The sequence below is a fragment of the Battus philenor genome, unplaced genomic scaffold (assembly GCF_028537555.1).
Source record: "Battus philenor isolate CCGP_79_NKW_IND1 unplaced genomic scaffold, ilBatPhil1.0.hap1 SCAF_1, whole genome shotgun sequence".
NCBI classification, from domain to species: Eukaryota; Metazoa; Arthropoda; class Insecta; order Lepidoptera; family Papilionidae; genus Battus; species Battus philenor.
In genome coordinates this window covers 3,842,899-3,865,132 of record NW_027181661.1, presented here as the reverse complement: position 1 = coordinate 3,865,132, position 22,234 = coordinate 3,842,899, and the positions used below count along the sequence as shown (strand labels likewise).

At 31.2% G+C, this 22,234-nt stretch overlaps 1 protein-coding gene across 1 annotated transcript in view; it reads right to left on the bottom strand.

The window, feature by feature from the left end:
- Nucleotides 1-22,234, bottom strand: part of Cralbp (Cellular retinaldehyde binding protein) — a 30,767-nt gene extending 8,533 nt beyond the window's left edge. The window contains exons 1-2 of the mRNA XM_068762347.1: nt 22,144-22,234; nt 3,743-3,974 (exon numbers count right to left, since the gene is read on the bottom strand). Coding sequence (XP_068618448.1) covers nt 3,743-3,956 — 214 coding nt within the window. The 5' untranslated portion in view covers nt 3,957-3,974; nt 22,144-22,234. The remainder of the gene's footprint in view (nt 1-3,742; nt 3,975-22,143) is intronic.

The window sequence follows — 22,234 nt, the reverse complement described above, 5'->3', positions numbered from 1 at the left end:
TAATAAAGGGCCTATCTCCGCAGTGTTTACCGGCTCGTGGTCGCTACTCATGGATTTTTCTATACCAATGGCCATCGATGCCACCAATGCCGCTTTAGACGAGAGACGAGTAATTCTTCAAGCGTCGTCGGTGACTTTAGCATTTCTAGTCGAATCTAATCTTCACTTGGCGGTTGGTTATTTCTTGGTTTTGACATTACCACCACCATGTAATATAATCGCGTTGGCATTCCCTGTGTCATAGGCCGATTTACTTTTTTAAATGGCCGAGTTCAATATTTATTTTTTACATCTTAATAACTTGCTATTATTACTTTTGCATGGCTCAGAAATGATTCAGATTTTTTTAAACAAATATTTCCGATAGCCTAGCAGTTATCATGTTAAGTCTACGCTATACGATATAATTAATCAACTTACAATTACGTCATAACCTTAAAACTTTTAAAATTAGAGTAAAGCAACAAATGATTTGTTATATTTATTTTGTTGCTAATAATTTTTAATTGTCTAACACTTTTTTAACGGGTTAAATCATAAAAAATATTTAAGAAGAGCTATACTGATTAAAACTTTAAATATGTTTCATTTAGTTTCAAGTCCGATTTTGAGAAAGATGTCGATAGTCGATTTCAACTCGACCTGTCAACATTCTGGAAAATAAAAAAATCTTCTAGTTCAATATCACTCATTACCTATAGACGAAGGTTTACAAACATAGTGATGATTTACGGCAAAGAAAAATTGTCTCTGACTTCGGGCCTTATTGGCGCTCTTGCAGTCGCTCAATAAGCTATGGAGAGGATCAAGCTCGGTATTAGTCTGATCTAAAATTAGAAATGAGAAGATCTACAAACAAACGAAAGTTACTGACATAACTCTGAGAATTAGTAAGTTAAAGTGGTAGAGCCACATAGCCACATAACGCACAGAATAGATGGCCGATTGATTTTTAGATTCTGGAGTGAAGACCACGGATGGTAAACCGAAATCTAATGGGTAGGCCTATGCCTATAAGACCGAAACGATAAAAAGAAAGAGCTTTCTTTTTTAACCAGTCAATGTTGTCTAACATGCCAGCTATTGTTATAAATAAAATGAGAAAGTTATAATAGTGTTTTATGAAATAACACAAAATAGAAAAATGATAAATATTAAAATAGTCAATTGAAAAAGAATATATGTAGGTAGAATATATATAGCATAATTATATTAATGACTTTAGTTGAATGAACTTTTACTTAATTATTTTTAATAAATATAATTAAGAAAAAGTTCATGTATGACTTCATTGTTATCATCATCTTTAAGCCGTAGGACTCTGTTATATCACATCACATCACATCACATCATATAACTCTGTTATATAGCCTTTGAGATGTGATTTCTAACAGAACCAATAGGTAGCGACCTGCATCCGGCGGCTTTAAAAAGCCGTCATTTAGCCGTCATTGTATTAAAAGAATAGAAATCCATTATAACAACTCCGCATTCTCTGTTAGAGAAATAACACGTAATTCAATACGTCAATGTGTTACTAAACAATGGACATGGTAATATTTATGTAACATGTAATAACAGGCTATTTGTTTTTGTGTTGGAAATAAATTTAAACGTAACGAGGCCAAAGATAGTCTGTCCAAGTTTAGGGTGGACATCCTACCTTGTATTTACATGTATTTCTCTAATTAAAATCACTGTTATAATTAACCGATATATAGTAGATAACGAGATTTATTATACCGTCTTGAATATCAAAATTAACAACTTCATACATGAGAATTTATGAGGAATTTTACGAATACATCGTTAAAGGAGTTCATACTGAAACTATTTTAAGATCGCTGTTACTAAGCGTTCAAGCTATGCATACTTCCATGCCAAAGATGCGAGGTATTCAGTGCAATCATAACTAGTGATATTGCATTCGATCGATAGTACCTAAGTTAAGGGGTGACGACGCATGCGCAAAAAAGAAACTGGCTATTATATTATGTCCTAGAAACTATATATTAAAAGGGAATCCTCCCTTTTAATATATAATAATTAGTTCCAAAACATAATAATTTAACATTAGATTGCAATGCTTTTAATTTTAGTACTTCTTCCTACCTACGTCGTATCCCTTACAATTGAGGATAGTAACCATTTTTTTAAAGTTTGTAGGGCATTATGTTACACCATCTGCCTATTGCTATCGAAAATCTTCACACTTACACTATGTTAAGACTGATAGAATTTTGGCGTTACCCTTTGTTGTGATGATTGATTACAGGTGTAAAAACTTTAAAGGAGTGAATGTATAGCTCCATTGCCGTTAAAAATGTATGATAAAATCAATTCAAAAATAAATTGTTACCAAAATAATAAACAACGTAATGATAATTACATTAACATTTCAGCTTGCGAGGTCCGCAACTGATCCTAGGCCTCACCTATAGATTTCCGATCTAGCGCTATATAATTAGAAAAAGCGTTTTCGAAATTCGGGTTACTACATGTTGAAATTATTTATTATTTAATACATGTCCAAGGGGACTTTGTACTATTAGAAGTTATCGGCATGTCCCTTTTCAAAGAAATTATGATGTTAATGATACTACACACTGTTGGTTACACTATGTTACAAAATGTTACACCACGCTGACCCAGCGCGGTTTACCGGTAGTCAAAATACTTTGGAATTTGGACCTTAAATTTATGATCAAATTTTTATTCACGGTTTGTGAGATTTTATGATATAATGCACGGTAATTTATAATTATTTAACAACAAGGGTTGAATGTTTAGCTTATTGGCAGCAAAAACACATATTTATAATAACTCTGTATTAAGTAACTACTTTGAAATATGTTACATTAATTATTTTTTAATAGAATGCGATAAATCACTAACATTTTGGATGGGAAGATGAAATTAAAGTTTACTTATAACCAATTGAACACGTGAATACGTAATTCACTTTTCTTAACTATGAATATTATATATACTATTGCATATTACCATTAATCATTACTTAAAAATGTTTAAATAAAATTAATATATGTTTACATAATAGCGCGATGAATTTTCTTAATCTACGACCGAGAACCGATCACGCAAGGGCTATATAATCTTACATTTAGCCTTAAGTTTCTGCGTTCAATGTTATGAAGTTTAATAACTTAGTTATAGGCAGCGTTTGTTGTATTAGAGCGCGATGTTTCCGGTATTAAACCACTTATCCTGATTAACGAAGGTTAATATGACGATTATGGACAGAAATTATTATATTTTATAAACTAGGTTTCCTTGGACAGAAGGCGAAGTCAATTGACGGTAACAACGAGTACCCCATCCTGTAAACTCTTAATTTTGCGTTCGAGAGTATGTCTTTTTGTTACTTAAAATTTATAGATTTTAAGTATAAAAAAAAACTATTTTGATGAACAAGCGCAGACATCCTCTCACAAGGTGGACAAGAAAACTTGTTAAGGTCGAAACACGGGCGATGTATACTTAAAGTTTCTTATGTTTTTTATTCATACTGTATAAAATTTTTCTTTTGTGTCAACTACCCTTTCATACTTCTTTTGGGTGTAATTTGGTAATATCGACACTTAACTAATGTTTGCTTAATTGAAGGAACATTTCTTGCAAATTTCAGGTCTTTTAGCATTAACGTTGTAGAGATATTGTTATGAGTAATTTTAAAAAAAAATTACAATATCATAAATAGTGATATAATAATCAAAAGTCGTACCTTGTCTAACGTTTTTAATATCTGTATTTTGTTGTATCCACTCCCTCATAATGCGGAGTGCCTGCTCCCTCCCAGACGGAGTCTCCCGGAGCTCGCGTGCTGCGACGGCGCTCGTGTTCCACGGAGTTCGGCCCACTCGTTCATCTTTCTCGCAAGTGTCACTAGTAGTACTCCAGGTTGTACCAACCGTGAGCAAAACACTCGCGGTCGTCATTTTCTACTCGTACTGTTTCTGTTGACAAAATATGTCCATATAAGTAATGTTATCAACAGATGTAAGACCTGGTCTTTATGCACAAGATCTTTAACAAAGAAATTACAAAAAAATATAGGCAGCAATGTTTTTAATTGACTTACACAATGTCAGGTATTTGATATACATATTTAGAACAGGATATGTACATATACTGGATATTGGCATTTTTCTATGAATGTATAGTGGACATAATTATGTAATGTAATATGAACTTGATACAGTCTGTTTTACTTCTTTTGGTATAGGTAACTTTCTCTCGCTTACTTTTGATAACCAAAGACAAACCTCAGTATAAAATAGTTTGATCAAAATCTGATGGTACTATAAATGTAATTATAAACACATACTCTCACACATATAGATAATACACTTACATTCACGTAATCCTAAGTGACCTATATGCACTTATTTTCCTTTAAATTGTTGTGAACTATGCTCGGGATTTCTCTACAAGATTAATTTTGGGATTACGAGATTCGTAGGTTGGCCACATACTACGCAGAACAGATGGCCGATGAGGCCTTTATTCAGATTCAGTGCTGGGAATAGGTAGACAGATGACCATATATATATAGTCATCTGTCCTTGAAATATATATTTTTTTTCTTCCTTTTCTTACAATTAAGGCACGCGTTTTGTAAAACGAGAACAAGAACCAGAGAATAACAAAATTCCTTAGGTGTTGCCATCTAAATAATCATTAATATATTAATAAAAAGTTTTATAATTAAAACTCCAATGTAAAGTTCTAATGATTTATTTTAGTATTATTTTAATCAATACAGTGACGATGAAATATGTTTGTGTTTTTAAACTATTCACTATATCACTATTGACGGTCGAGATATTTCTAGAACATACGAACAATGAATTATGAGGTCTACTTCTTATATAAGCATTTTTATAACAATACATAATACTATGTCAAACATCGTCTATTTACGAAAACAAACATGTTTATCTAAGCGTGAGAAACATCAGTGCAGTAATTAGTTGGTCTATTGTTGTAATTGTAAATGCCAATTGTATGTCACGAATCGACTTGTCACAGTCGATCTATTTATTTCCTAACTTATCAAGAACTTTCTTCGGCAAATATTTTGCAACCAAACCTATTTCTTCTTTTACGCCATCTTTCCAATACTCCGCTGGACCGAATGCTTCTTTCTTCAAAGCTAACACTGCAAATCCCACCATAACTGGCGGCTTGCATTTTAATTTACCTATCATTTCCGCTGCATCTTTATATTCAGATGGATGAATTCTTTCTATTTCACTTCTATTGAAAGCGCATAGTATATTCCTTAATGCTTTTAAATCATAGGCAGTGTAATTTTCTGGTTCTTTAGAAGAAAATTCTTCTTTTACTCTTTCAGCTAAAGCCATTAATTGTTCTTCGGTAAGGTTGTAATCTCGACCAAAATTTTCTATTACATCTATATCCGTAAAAGTCATGTTTGCATAATCTTCTGCCGGAACTCCCGTGGTCACCCATCGAAGATTCATAAGTACTTCATCAGGAATATTTGAAACAGCCTCATAATGGTTGACTAAGAATTTCCAAATTACATTCGCATTGTTTCTCGATAGATCATTGCCATTAATTTTTTGTAAACAATTTAGAATGAAAGATGTTTCTATGGTTTCGTTTTTGGGAATTACTTTAAAAGGATCCATCATATCATTACAAGTCATACGCTGGGCTAATGTTGCTTTAATTATAATAACAATTAACAAAAGCATTCTGATGTTTCCTGAGCTATTGTCTGAAATGAAATGTACATTTCACTTCGATCGGTACAGTCCATTTATTTCATTTTCTATTCATGTGGTAATTAATATTAAGGCTGAAAAAACTACTAAAAGGTTTTTAAGTATAAAACAAGACTACGGTAACATGAATCTATTATGTATGGTGCCTTATACCCAAGGTTAATAACAACCGTAAACTCGACAAATATAGGCATTCTTTAAAACTAATTTAAATAATGTCTTGGAATATTAAAGTACAAACTTGTGCAACGAGCGTATGAATATTTTGTAAATTAATTATTCACTATGAATATGAAAAAAACACGTTTTTATTCAATTCAATGTATCAGAGTTTATTTAAATCGTCTCTTAAATCTGATTCATATGAATTCCACTTGCATAATCTTTCCTTTAAAAGAAATAGAAGTTTATAATAAATCAATCTAAATCACATAATTACATAACTCAAGATTTGTATACCTTATTAAGGTCATCATCGAAAAAACGATGCATCCGCCTTCTTACCGATCATATTAGAAATCTTTATAACGTTCTATAGTAGATGACGATGACGATGAAGATATTAAATGTGATGTTACTTCACAATACATTCATAAATTAAATCATCTCTCAAATTCTGCAGCATTAATGAAATGTTTAACAAAATTATTAATATATATCTTTATGTAACTGATCATCCTTATTTTTATCCACTATGGATCAATGTTCACCGCACGATATCTGATGTAAAAGGCAAGAGAAGAATGAAGAAGATTCCAATTCATTACAACTCTCAACTGTAATGACATTCTTTAACTTTAATTTTATTATTTTATTACGAATGTTCCAAACAGGTCGTGATCGAATAAGAACCAACAATAAACTCAGTCGAGTATATTTATGATCAGTCTCAAATATTATTATATTTAATTTATTATTATATTCTTATTATTATCGTCTGTCTACTGTATTATATAAAATACAGTAGACAGACGATATCATGTCCAAGCTGTTTTATCACTTAATTTTTTATAACAGTTTATTTGAATTTATTAATTGCACAAATATTTTATTAAATAATAATATACATAATCCTGCTAAGTTTCCGCATTTTCTTTACATTTATAAGCAGTTTATCATCCGAACAGGTTATAGATTCATCTTGACATCTAATCTATTACAAATCAAATAAAAAAATATTTAATTTGATTATTCAAAGGTTTTTTACGGTGATTTATTGTAAAAGCATTCACGGATGCCTAGAAAGGAGTCATATGATTTTATGTAGTACCGATACTGCACCGATAAATCATCTCATTAAGAACAATTTTTAAAAAGCAACAATGTTTTATTACTTTGTATATCTAACTAGAAACCCTTTCATTAAGTCATTATAATATCGAAACGTAACCTAAAAAATAACTGACAGGAACTTCTTGTAAAAGGCCGATTAGATAGAAAACTGTGATCAATATAGGTCAAGACCCACAAGGTGAACATTGTATAGGTCATTATAACATGCTGTACGCAGACCGCTTCCAACCGGTTCTATTCGAAATTTATAAGTGAGGCCTACAACCAGATGTGGACATCTTAGTTGAAATAATGATGATAATATGTAATAGGAGTGATGTGTCATTATAATCAAAGCAATACGGTTATCATGAAATATTATATCACAGGTAAACGTTCTGATATGTTCTTAATACAAAGTTATTTAAATAACTCTTTAACGTAGTGCCTTATTCTGAAGAAATAAACGCGTGTGTTTTATCGTATGCTAGCGTCTATATTATGTTCTAGCAACGAGCAATAGCAACCCAGAGGTACACAACTGAAACATGCGATCGTAGGTCGCGGGTTCAATTCGCGTTTGGATTAATCATATACAATTGCCAATATTCATAAACAAGTTTCTAGACGATAGGCAGCAGTTTTATAATAGCACACTTTGATTGCCAGGTCGCCTGATAAACGTTGGGATTATAGTAAATACTCTCGGAGATATCTTAGGGGAAATCCTATGCTTTGCAGTAGGCGTCTATGGGTTAGGATAAGAATCGTTTACTGTGACCACGTGGATCTCAGTTTAAAGGTAGGGCACAAATGTTAAAAAAGCGGTGAAGGTCATATTTTAGTAAGTAGTAGTTACGTTGCTTTCTAATACTGTCGTAAATTATTTCTTTAAAGAGTTGTTGAGAATAAATATTCAATTGTAAAACGAAGGCCACTTATAATACAAACTTTAAGAACCAACACATTAGAGTCGTATTTGATTCAAGCAATTTCGACGCTTGAATTTAAGTAAATATTTAATATGTTAACTACACGGAAGATTTTGGTATTTCGACGCGTGACGAAAAAAATCGTGCGACCGAATTAGCATTTGCCATTTCGCTGACAAATCTGCGTCATTTACTTCTAATTCCTTATATACGACCAGCCATGAAGATGGTTATTTACAGAATTATGAGATCGAGTAAGGATCAGGATAAGGAGATCCGTACGAACGAAGTCCAAGGGAACGGCAAGTTGAAACGGCAGCAGTCACATGACTGATGTCCGCTGAGTCCTAAGTCTCAATACCACGGACCGGATAAAGAAGCGTAGGATGCCTAATCATAAAATGGATATAAGACCTTTTTAAGGTGGCCTTAAAATACTGGTTGCAGATCAGAGATCAGATGCAGACAAATAAATCACAAGGGCTATGATTGCTTAAGGCAACTTGTGTTTTTGTTTTTAAATAGACAATTGCATGTGCTTGTTTCAATGTTAAAAAAGTGTCAACATTATTTATTCACGCTTCATAAAATAAAAATAAAATTAAAAACATTACAATGAACACTGTCTCCGTAAAATTTCAAATTGATTGCTCATAGCTAAGAAAGTGTCTATCGGGGCAGTCAAATGCATGTCTAAAATTTCTAAGTGTTCTACCCGTCGTCTGTCATATAAAACTCACGAATAAAATTAATGCCTCGCTTATACGTTTTGTATTAAGCTAAAGAAACAAAGGAGATTTAAACATTATTATTTAAATATTTGCATAATTTACATTATTATTAAAATAAAGTGATGTTTGTTTAGTATCAGGAAATCTCACATGTATAATTTACATAACTACTTCCTGTATACGTGTTATAAGAAAGAATATGCAAAATTATCTACAGCTACATAATAAAGTGTTTTTATGACATAAATTTTTCGTCTATCAATATATTTTATCTACATTAAAATATAATATAATTATTATAATGTTTATTAATAAAAGAACATATTATATCTCAGATCTTTATTTAAATTCTCTTAGTATAATAGTAGATGAAACTTGGTATCTGGACTCTATTGGCGGCTGTGAGCTAAGCCGCTCAACGGGCCATGAAGAGAACTCTACTCTATGCATGGGATTTCTTAACGAGATCGAATAAGTAATTAGGAGATTCATAAAACAAAAGAATAATAATCGCAGCCCAGCCGATTCACAAGCTGTAGTGGCAGTAGCCAGCCCACATAGCGCGTAGAACAGATAACCGTTGGGTACTCCAGGTTCTGGATTGGAGACCAGTCACAAAGTAAACAGATCACAGGGTAGTCGATGGAATAAACTATATGTAGGGCGCTTTTAACGGGTCTTATTGGAAATCTATGTGGAAGGTTTACATTCAGCACTGGACTTCTTAGCACAGTCAAGGGCATTGCTACGTTATTTAGAAATGATGTTCAAAGTACAGTGGAAACTAGGCCATCCAAGAGAAGTTACTAAGGTCATACAGTTCAATTTTAATCCAAAAGAGTATCTAGTTAACAAAATAATGTTAATAAGAGTATGTTATCGCTTTAAGGTTACTTAAAAATTCTATACTAAACAGTGACGTCTTTTCTATTTATGTCCGTAGACAGCGTGCATATTTAATACGGGCCTCGTTGTTGCATCGAAAACATCGCGTGGTAGGTTGCTCTGAATCATTTAAACTGCATCGTTTTGTAACTATTAGTTACGGTGCCTATTTATAAATGTTTTATTAATATCTAATTGATTTATTAAAAGGTCTTTTTCTATATAATATGTATAAACTTGTAATAAAATCTTCTGTCTTTACAACTTACGTCTGTATAAAAAAAGGTTACATTTTTATGTTCATATTAGTATAATAACAATTCGAAGTGTTTTACATTTGTTTTTCTTTTTAAAAATTGAGTGAAACGAATGAAGTCATTTTATGCGTTTTGGAATATTATTTCAATAAAAGGATTACATTCTATGCGAGTCAATAAGAATAGCACAATGTTAGTTTTGAAGCCCGTTTCCAATTCGGTAATTTTTGTCTCTTCCTAATTAAAATAATCTCCCTACACGTTAATCAAGATCGGTATATCAGTACCTACGTAGATAAAGAATTAAAGTTTAATTGCTATTGATGAGTACTCGTAGTATAATGTGGATCACGTACGATAAGAACTTGCGACAAAACTCCTGATTGAAGGTCGATCAGGCTTCACAGACCGCAAAACAAGGATTAACTTGCGAAAAGGCGATGCTCTATGTATGGTGGTAGTAGAAGGATTTATTACAAGCTTTTACCGTAGTGTAGAATCATGGATTCTAATCTTCACTACCAGTAACTAATGAATGAGAATAAAGCAAGAAGTTAGGAGAAAACGTCGAAAACGTGTTCCTACCTCATGATAACGCTGGAACACACACTTCTTTGTGACTATGAGTACCTACACTACAAGAATTAAGCCTTTGGCTGGGAGGTGATAATGCTTCCGCAACACAGCCATCGTTGACCATATACTTTCAGTTTTATGCTTGTCTGTTTTGGCACTGTCTAAAAGAATGCTTTAGGTAGTGTCAGGGTAACAACAAAAGAAGGCTGCCCGACTTAAACCTGTAAGATTTCCAAACACCTTCTAGAGTCCAGTACACAGAATAAAATTCTGTCCGATCTTTTTGGTTGATGACTTAATCAACGTTTTCATAGTAGTTAGATATACCAAGCTGTATTATCATTTCAAATCATCTCTCTACTATATAAGAATATTTACGACGCAGACAAGAATGAATTTAATAAAATGAATGAACGCTTGTGATATAAAATTAAATGTTATAAAATCAACGAAAGTATTACATATGATATAACACATACTTATACATTTTAGAAACTGACCTCGGACGGATGAAGCAATGTTGGTATTGACCTTACTATGAATTTGTTAAACCAGATTTTAATTGGATCTAATGTTTGTTTGTCACACATTTTTTGTCGAGTTTTTCGAATACATTTTGAAAGAATTCAATGTTATATTTATTTAATCTATGTTAATCCTGTGTATTTTATCATTTATTCACATTATTATATTCAGAATAATGAGCAGCGTTAGAGTTGTGATCGTGTCGAAACAATGTTAATTAATTCACATTTTACGCATTAATTATACGGAATTTCCAGAAACATGTTTCCCGAGGATGGGCAGAAGCGTCTTCTGCGTACTACAATAACATACTGCGATCGCTGACCGCCTGCCAAGCGTGGTGATTATAGTATATCTATCCTTAGATATCATTGAGTGACATGACAACGATGAAAATTATTTACTGTAACCACTTAAAACTAAATTTACAGGTCGGGCACTTTGTTTAAAAAAAGTTTAACGTCTTATTTTAGTTAGTAGTAGTTACGCTTTTTTCTAATACTGACGTAAACAATTAATTTAAAGAGTTGTTAAGAAAAAAAAAATAAAAAACCGCTTGAGTGCGTCATGAGGAGAATGATAGAAGAGCTCAGTTTGATAGAAACTATAACTACTATGACTGAACTCGTATAAAGCATTTTTTAACAAGTAACGAAGATTTCAAACACGGTTTAATCTCAGCAGAGGACACAACAAACTCAGAGTTTTTCGTTGTCACTTTTAAGATATCGTTATTACAGTAGTAAAGTAAATGATTTCGAAGCTTTATTATCGATAAATATTCTACACACTGTTTACAAGACAATTTACTACAAGATTATTTATAGATATTACATAGAACTGTATTAATGTACGCAGTTGCTAAAGTTATAAATAATTAATATGAATATTGCAATGACGCAATCAAAAAATGAGAAAAATAACCTTTTTAAAAATTAGTCTCCGAAAAACGTGTTATCTTATATCTTGATAAAATTTCGCCCTGAGAAATCAAACTGTCATCTAAATAAAGGAAAAAAAATACTGAAGAAATTTACATCACAAATCGATTACGTAATACCCATGTTTCAAAACGAATGAGCGGGAAGTGATTTACCATACAAAGACAATTTGACGTTTCTATAGACGCAGTGGTAACAGGTGCCCTGTTCTTCTTACGACATCAATACGTAACATATTCAACGCAATTTTTTCATTGTTGCGTGAGAAATAAGCTATATGAAATTTTATTTATAGCTACTGGCCATTAATAATGATACTAAACATAATTTGGAAATTTTAAACAAACGACGTATTCAACGTGTTCATTATGTTAAAGTTATTTATCAAATATTTTAATGAGAAGCTTTCATCTGTTTACACCTATTGGAGATGATATAGCGTAAGTAGGCGATATACAAATTTAAATATCGAAAGAAATAAGATAGAAACTAATAATAGAACCACGAAATACTAATGTTAATTATACTAAATTAAATAGGAAAAAGTAACGCGAGTAATAAACAGAAAAAACTCAATGTGTAAAGAATTCACAGATACACACCAGGTAAAGTAAGGACTTGAAGTAGCGCTGGGATATTGTCTTTTGCTTTGATATAATGAAACCAGGACAGTTGACGTCGACTTGTTTATTGTAATACATTGCTTATGTTACCTAGATACACAGGAATATCTAACAGATCGATATTTCCAAGGCGGGTCGTGTGTCTTCAAGTATAGGGCGCGAAAGAGTGACGTCAAAAGCTCAAGGAACATCGCGTTCAGTTTTGCTTTCGAGAACATTCAATTATTAATTTTAAATGGACGAAGAAGCCGCTACAAATTTAAAAAAGTACAGAAATATTTTTTAATATCAATTATAAACGTATAAATTGAAATGTAAATACTTCTATAATTAACGATATTTACATATATGTATAAATAAAAGTTAATCACCAAATACCGCGCGAAAATGAAATATGTTTTTCTATGCAGTCGTTCTTTATCATTAAGACATTAAATCGATAAATAAAATTATCATTCCGAAACATAGTTTTTTAGCAACCATTAAACTTTGACACTATGAATTCTGTTATAGTAGCTTGTACATAAATAAAAATGAATCGACAAATTTGTTGCTTAGCATAAAACTCAAGAATCAGTCTATCAATTCGGGTCTATTTTTATTCATATTTTAGTTAGAGTACGGCTAATTTTCTGATGGAGTGTCAAATAAAAAAAAAAGGATGTTAGTAAAACAATATATATTCTTCTTGAAAAAGTACAGCACAAATTAAATAATATTATCAAGGGTGTCAATAATTTAGCATAAAACGAAACAAAAGAGCGTTAGCGTTAAGTATAATTAGCCTTATATTGTACGAAATAAAAAACTTAGTTTCGTAGGTAATCGTTGTTCCATATTACAACATTAAATCAAAAGATTACTCCGAATTTCGTTTTATTTATTTTTCCTTTATGACTGCGTCTGACCAATAACTTTTGACATTACGAATTCTGTGAGACAGCTAGATTTAAATAAAAAATAAACATCGTCTCTATTTTGAGGTCATAAAGTACGTAATATTTAAGTTACAAAGTTAATGTTATCAATGATTATTTAATAGCAATCATTATCATATACATGGAATTACAATCATCTCTATACTTGACAATGGCCGTTTTACATAACGGCATACAAAACTATTCGTAGTTAAGAACATTTATGGAAATATTACGTTGTTATTACAATGTTTTAAGTATTTATATCTGTTTATATTCATTGCTTTTCGCATATCGTATTGTATACGAATAATGACGACATTAAAGTGTAAGAGATATAGCCATATAGCCTTACACACTCGCATTCGTATTATGATATATACACACACGAATGTGCACAGACAGAATCAATACACAGACTCAATCACATAAACATACACAGACAAATCGACACTAACACGCTGCATAACTTTGGCAAGTGCTTTTATTATATGTTTGTTTAAGATAGTATTGGTAAAAACATAAATCAATTGAATTTTAACTATTCTCTGTGATACAGGCCTCGAAGCCCAGTGCTAAGATCAACAGTAAATTTAATGGTACAACGTGTATCTACATTGTAAATAAATAAATACTTAAGCCATGTTTGTTAATGCACAAAAAACATTACTGATTTGCCTAATAACATAAATACCAATAGAAAAAAACTGTGTGTACAACACTCAAATACATCGATTGAGCTATTCTTTCTATGGTCAACGCTTTTTTAATAGGATCCCAGGTATTGTTCAGATGGTTTATATTTCAAAAATATGTCAAAGGACGTTTGCTACAGTTTACTATACCGTAAACAACTTCATATCAGATAACACACCTCAGGCATGATGTGTTGGTTAAACTATGAACTACTATTATCTATAAAACACATTGAGCAGTAATAGCCCAGCGGTAGAGGACTGTGATATGCGATTGTAAGTCACGGGTTCTATTCTCAGGATACATTATTATATAATTCACACAATATGCCTTAATTATATAAAAAGGTCATTGCTTTCAAAAAGGTTCTAAAGAATGGGCAGCAGGGTCTTCTCTGTGTCATAATCGCCACACAGCGATCGCCAACCCGTCTGCCAAGCGTGGCGGTTATTATCCCCATAGATACCTTTGGGGTAGGCCTTGCAGTGGGTGTAGAAAAATACATAGTCTTAACGATAATCATAAACTATATAATAATCATAAACTTAACGAGTTTATTTTTCCTGTTCTTCTGAAGTCTGAGGCATTTCATCTGAATAGATGGAAGACTCAATATCAACAAGAGATGTAACGCACCATGTGTCAAATAATGTATTTTTTCTTTCGTACTTATTTGCAATCTGTGTCAGGCTATAAGTAGATTTATTCCTGGTCTGTTATTGCATTTAAGACGCTTCTCAGCAGGAGATACCTCATCCTTCACTATCTAAAAAGTTTTTATATATCATGGCAGAATTTTGAAATTTGAATATTACATTTTGATACGGACCTTGAACTTTTTTATAATGTGAGTAAGATTAAAAATAATGAGAATTGAACCAATAATTCTATAAGTGATCGCTATTGTACCACAGTATGCTTAATGGGTCCTATTGACTATGTATACAAATGTAAATGAATATATGTTAATAATTATTAATAATTTAAATATAAAAAATATTCGTATTAACTAAATTGTGTTAGTGAATTGGAATACAATAAATGTGATACGTCGGTAATTAATCATATGTGAGTTAACCATAGCAACTTATTTCAATTTTGACGATAAATAACAAAGAAATGTATATTACTTTAAGTAAATATTCTTTGTAGATAAGTGTTGCAATAACCTATTGTTCAAGAAACATTATTTGAAATGATGATTGAAACATGAATAACATTGTTAGTAATGTATTTCATCCGTTACAAATGACATAAGATTTCCAGCCAAGCGCGAACGTCGCCAACTAAAAACTTTCTTTTTTTTTTGGTTCAGATGGTGGAAGCATGAGATGTCCTCAGAGGGGAAGACATAAAGTTAACGTAACTTATTCAAATTTAATTACTATCAACTAATTTATTTTAACATCTACTTTATTGTACAATAACAAAAAGAAATACAAAATTCATTATCATCACCAACCACTACAGAACAATGGCGTCCCAATTATTTTCTAATAAAACAGTTTTAAAGCGGCCAGTATCAAGCGTTTTTTGATGAACTTAACATCGTATCCATCTTGCAGGTGGGTTCAACGCTGTACTCATGCGTTGGTAGTCTTCACTTCAGAATTTTCCCAGAGCAACCTTGTATCCATAGTGAACGATTTTTCGCTTGCCGCTAACGGAAGAGTACCAAATTTTTTAACGATATGAATTACTTAACACATAAGCCACACGTAAACATAACAAGAAACTACTAATTCCGTCTATAATCGCTCTACAGGAAGGTTGTTCATGAAAAATAGTCATTCATTAAAAAAAGAGTCAAAACTTTTTATGTTTAATATTTAAAATCTATTTTCGGACTGCAAAATTATCACTGACAATCGTCATCATAATTCTTTTTGCCGATCTTCTCCATAGGTTTCCGACAAGACCAGTTCAAAGCGCCCTGCTTTAATTCTTTTCTGATGACCTTAACAAGGTCATATCGGTGGGTGAACGTTTTACGATGAGCGTGCCAGTCCGTGAACTCAGCCTAAGGCCAAAGCGGCCATATGTTCTGCGTGCTATGTGGCCCACCTGTATACTGTCACTTCAAAGTGCCAATCCGCTTGACTATGTCTGTTATTTTCATTCGTCTACAGATCTTTTCATTCCAGAAAAATATCTAGCATAGCCTTCTCCGTGGTTCATTGAACTAATCAATGAGGTTTAAAGTGAGAGATATGCATAATTAGACAATTAATCTATGCATTATTTCAGTGTTTCGGACATACAAATGATTAACCTTCGTAAGAGATATCGAATTAAAGTGTTGTTATATGTAAATATTGGTATATATATGTGTATTAATATGACATAATAAACAAAGAAAGGACACTAATGCGTATTAGAAAAAAAACAAGGGTATCGTAACCCTATTAAAAAGTTAAATAAGTAATTATAAATATAGAAGTTTTGTAGTGATATAAGAAATTATGTACCTAGTATAAAAAAATCAATATAGAATATTTGTAAGCACTGTATATAGACAGGTTTTAAGAAGCCTTTACACACATGGAATAATATAAAATAAGTTATTTAATAATATATTTAACTTTTCAACAGGTGTGAAAACTATTAAAGGTGTAAATGTAAAGCTCATTTCTAGGTAGAAAGCGTAGAGATTAGTAGTTAACTATAAATAATTTTAATAAGTAGAATCCAAATTTTAAAAACGCTTTTTCTAATTAAATAGATAATATAATAAGGATATACCTAAGGTTATATTTCTGTATCTATTGTTTTTTTTTAATAAGGTGTAACTCACCTCAATCGACTGCTTGACTAATTACGCTATAGACATATAAGGCGCAGTCGCAAACTAATTTATAACAACAAGTATTGTGATACGTTTGCGTGTTAAGAAAAACGTCAATTTTCAAAACAAACATTTGCGGTTAAACAGGTTTGCCAATGTTAGAGGTTTGTGGGTCACCTGTCGGCATATCACGAGGGGCATCGCTCTGACCCTTGTCGCGCACGAGCATTTTACACAAGGACCCAGTCAAGTGTGATGTAACGGAAACGCCTTCGCGTTAACTGGGCTTTTGCGTAACGTCTGTAAACAGAGTCCACTCGCAACCAAGTCCTGTAACTGTGACATAATGAAATGAGAAATAATTCGCGAATGAGAGCAATAGTATTGTGCTACGTAAATTTGATGTTTATTTTGGCATAATTATCTAATTCTAGTATCATATAACAAGAGTTGGCAATCTATTATACCAGAATAGACGAGTATAAAGAATATAAACGATGTTTCGTTCCGAAAATGACAATAATTTACACACACACACACAGAGTGAGAGAGAGAGACACGTGTGTGTAAGTGTCTATACATACATATATATGTATATACACACTTATATATGTATGTATATATATATATATAGCCATTTAGTCTAACCTTATATATATATATATATATATATAAATATATATATATATATAAGGTTAGACTAAATGGCACATACTCCAGAGGACGTCCAATTTTGCTATGAATAGATTTAGATAAAAGCGACGATGTAGTTGCACAGGGTAGAGAGAAAGGCCCAAGAACCAAAGGTCGCCCAGCTATGAAGGAACGTGTAGCTTCTTTACCATGAACGGTTTGTTAAGTTCGTCATTTAAATTCATATTATTAATTTTAAATAAAATTAACTTTTTGTAACATACATTGTGTATGTGCATGCCGTAAACGCAAGAAATTGTAACACCCTTTAAATTAAGAATATTATAAATTGAAATACTATTATTATTATCATCATTATTATTATTATCATCATTGCTAATTTTTATTATTATCATCATTAGTTAACCAAAGGACGGCCGCTATTCGCACTGTTCACTGGATACCCGGAAATAAGTCTCTTCCATATATTTTCATAAAGATCGATAGGAATCCTGCATCTAGCGCCTTCTAACAATTTCAATAAGGTCGTCCATCTTGTGGGCGGACGTACTACTCTGCGCATGCTCATTCATGGTCACCATTCGAGAAGCTTACGCGACCATTTCTTTTGCGCGCTTTGTAGCCTGCCCACTCCCACTTCAATGCTAATTTTAAACTAAGTAAATTAAAAGCGATTGATTTTATAAATAAAATGCCTTTATAAAGATATTTTAAGCAAACAATTGACGTGATAGGTACATTCTCTACCTTGTCATTGCAAAATATATTTAATCCCTCACGATAATGTAAATTAGACTTAGGTATATTGTGATGATAATATTTAAAATTATCCATAACAGCGGCCTTTAGTAATGGTCAAACTATTCTCTAATGTGAACGAAGGCCACCAATTTTATTTAATTGCATATTCAATAAGACTTATTATTTGACATAAATGTTAACAGGTTCAACTTTGTATTAATTTTAATTTATAATTCGTTATTAATTATTAAGGAAGTTATACAAATGTTTTTTTTGAACATTAATCAATAACAATTTAAACATTTGCAACCTGTTGACCTTGAGCATTAAAAGTAATTTTCTATATATTTTTTCTTGCTAGCTCTAAACATGTTGTAAGTAGGATGCATGGATGGTTCTAAAATATGTACTTTGCTTCTGGGCCATATCTTGGCCTGTTAAGGTTTGATTTTTTTTTAATAAATGTTGATGCAATGCGCTATTCTATTAAACATTGTACTATATTTGAACCAGTTTTTACTGATAAGGAATTACATCATCAACGTCCTAATAAACCAGACAATACAGCATTTGCATTTTCATCATCAACATTTCTATCTTAGGATATCCGCTGTTGGTTTTAGCCCTCCAAAAACCTCAAAACGACCGGTTGAAAGCCGTCTAAATTAGGCGTCTACCGGCGCTCATCGGAGTGACTTTTATTCTTCTGGTGTTTTAGGGTGTTTAAATTGTAAATATCGTATAAAACATCACAACGTTTCATGATTAGAAGAAATAAATAATTCAGTCAAAGGTTAAAAATGCAATAATAATAACAAACTTTTCTCTCAGCTAGTACATCTAAATATTTTTAGTTATGCTTTCCATAGAAAATTCAACAATCATCCGGAGTTAACTTTGCCTAATACGAATTTGAGCGAATGTATAAAACCTGTTTTATAAGGTACCAAAATCTACACATTGTTCTATCCTACCAAACAGGCTTTGATACAGCTACTCATGAATATATATAGGGGCCACACACTTAGAGCGATTTCGTGAGAGGCTGTAAACAAATATGTTGTTCAATTTTTAAGGTTCTTCGAGAGCATACGTTGTAAATTAATAATCTATTGTATACGTCACTTCGCTTAAGTTATCTTTATATTGAATAAATAAGAGCGCAAAAAATATATTTATTATTCAATGCACTCATTATTTATTATAATGTTTTGCATTTAGATGCGATGTAAAGAATAATTTAAATAATTTTGCATTCGTTATATTCAAATATTTAATTAGCTTGAATGCGACTCTTTTTTATCTGCGTTTTGATGGTATAATGATATTTCTCATGCAATTTACTACATAATGACGTAATCGTCTCACAATTTCATTAATATTTATAATTCAAAGAACAATTAAAATCTCGCTATTGATACACAAACGTATGACCTTGATAACTTAGTCCTGTCCACGTTTTTTGTGATGTCTGATGATTTTGTAAGAACAAAGTATTCCTTAGTTCCCGGAACAACGAAAAAGTGTATATAACTAAGAATTTATTAATTTATAATAAAAGTGAAATAAAATTTTAACATTAACATAAACTTGAAAATACCTAATAATCTTTCGACAAATAGCTTTCAATTTATACACACATATTTATACAGCATCGTTTAATATACTTGTAAAACTTTTAAATGAGCGGTAAAGTACGCCCTATCCCAAAATCGATAGTTTCAGAAATAATTTACGTGATGAAAAATATAGTAAGAAAAAACGTTATAAAAATGTGATTACTGTATTTATTAAAATGGTATAATTGAGCAGTAGTCCAGTGGTACAGAGTTGATACTTGCGATTATAGATCGAGAATACGCTTCCGGAGATACAATCTTATATAATTAACACTTCGTGCTTTAATTACAAAGGATAGCCACTGCTCACAAACAAATTTCTAGAAGATGGGTAGCAGATTCCTGGGCATACCAAAATACCACACTACGATCGCGAAACAGCCTGCCAAGCGTTGCGATAATGGATATCTTTGGGAGAGAATTATGCCTTGCAGTGGGTGTCTATGGACTGAAACGACGACAACAACATATTGAAATCAATCATTATTTACTATCTGTTTCTGCAGGCTTTAAGCTACCTGATGTTATTGGCATGTCGCATTAGAATTAAGTAAATAAGTTATGGTAACATATTTCAGAGTTATCACTTAAGGGTAATTTTGAATTGGTGCGAAATATTTAAAGCTTTTTGCAAACATATAAGTGAAACATTTTACCCTTCATAGGTTGAAACCGACCCTATTCTAGCCAATAACCAAATAACGTGTATATGTGAAAAGATATTATACATTTAAATTTCAACCGATACTAATGAGCGTATATTATTATAATATTAATTAAATTGTATTTTTATATTAAAAATATGAATTTCAATATAATAATAATAAACTGACAAGTACATGGTGTTGATGTTAACATTTTATGTCATACTCTTCTATTTATTAAATCAAATTTTATATATTATTTACATTAATATAATTCATTAATGCGTAAACATACTCAGGACTATACTATACATTTTCAATTCAAAACAAGGAAACCTGGCAGCGCTGGCATTATAATTCGTAAACATAGATTTCCTTAAACAAATACGTAATAAAATATATCGTATATTATATGATGTAGATATTGAAACGTTTACTTCTACAACATTCTCAAAGATAAATTAATATTCATAGGAAACACATATTTAAACATCATATTAATATATACAAGTTTAGATATGCTTTGTGTTAAACATTCAAGATTTCCTATGTTACTTTTATTAATCTAGAGAAGGCAATTTCATAAAGAGCATTCTATTAAATTTAATCGGATAAATTTTCTTATAATTTGATAATTTATTTATGATTTTAATTTATGACGTGTGTCAAAAATAATTATATCCAAAAAATATACACTTGTGTTTACGAAGTTTGTTGTTAAATTACTTTATTTTTATTACATAAATTCGTAATAAAATAATTTATACAAACATAAGTAGTATTTTAGTAATATTACTAAAATACTACTTTCGTTTGATGATCTATCTAGATCCGTTAATTATTTCACCATTTGTTTGTTTTTATTTTTTTAAAGAAATCTTTATTAATTTTTCTTATTTTTTTTTATTATATTTAGCATAAATTATCTGATTCTGTGTAATAAGTGTGTGTATATAATCGTAGACACGTGCAAAGGATATACCGGTGTTTTCAAATATATATTAATAGTTAAACTTATCCTCTGAATATGTAGCTCAAAAAATAATTTTATTTCCAATTTAAAATAAACAGTTTTGCTTACCAATATAATAATATCCTATCTACGTTTCAACTATGTAAAACCAAGAGTATATAGTATATATAATCCAAGAGTACATATATACACTCAATATAAACGGAAAACATAAACATGACATTGTTGTATTAACTACAAATATTTTAAAATTTTCTCAGTCACGGTTCTTCGTGGTGTAACTTGTTTTAAATATAAACAAAATGGAAACCTATGCTATCGTACCTATCACAGTTAAATCGAATACAAAAGAGGAATTAAATACGTTTTATTATTACAACTCGATGAGCAGAAACGATATACTTCAACCAAAATATTATATTAAACATATAATATACATAATAAAAAAAAATTCGCAAGTAATAAAAAATACGCAAGCGTTATTATTTTTTAAATAACATTTTTTTATTATTTAAATAATAATGTTAAAATAATATTTATTTAAGACATTAAAATATATCTGTTGATATTAAAAAGAAAAACAAATAAAAAATGAACTTACTTAATGGAAAAATTGAAAATGATAACCTTCCCGCCTTTACGCACGCTGCCTGTGCGACGCACAAACGTACAATGTCCGTCAAGACTTCGTT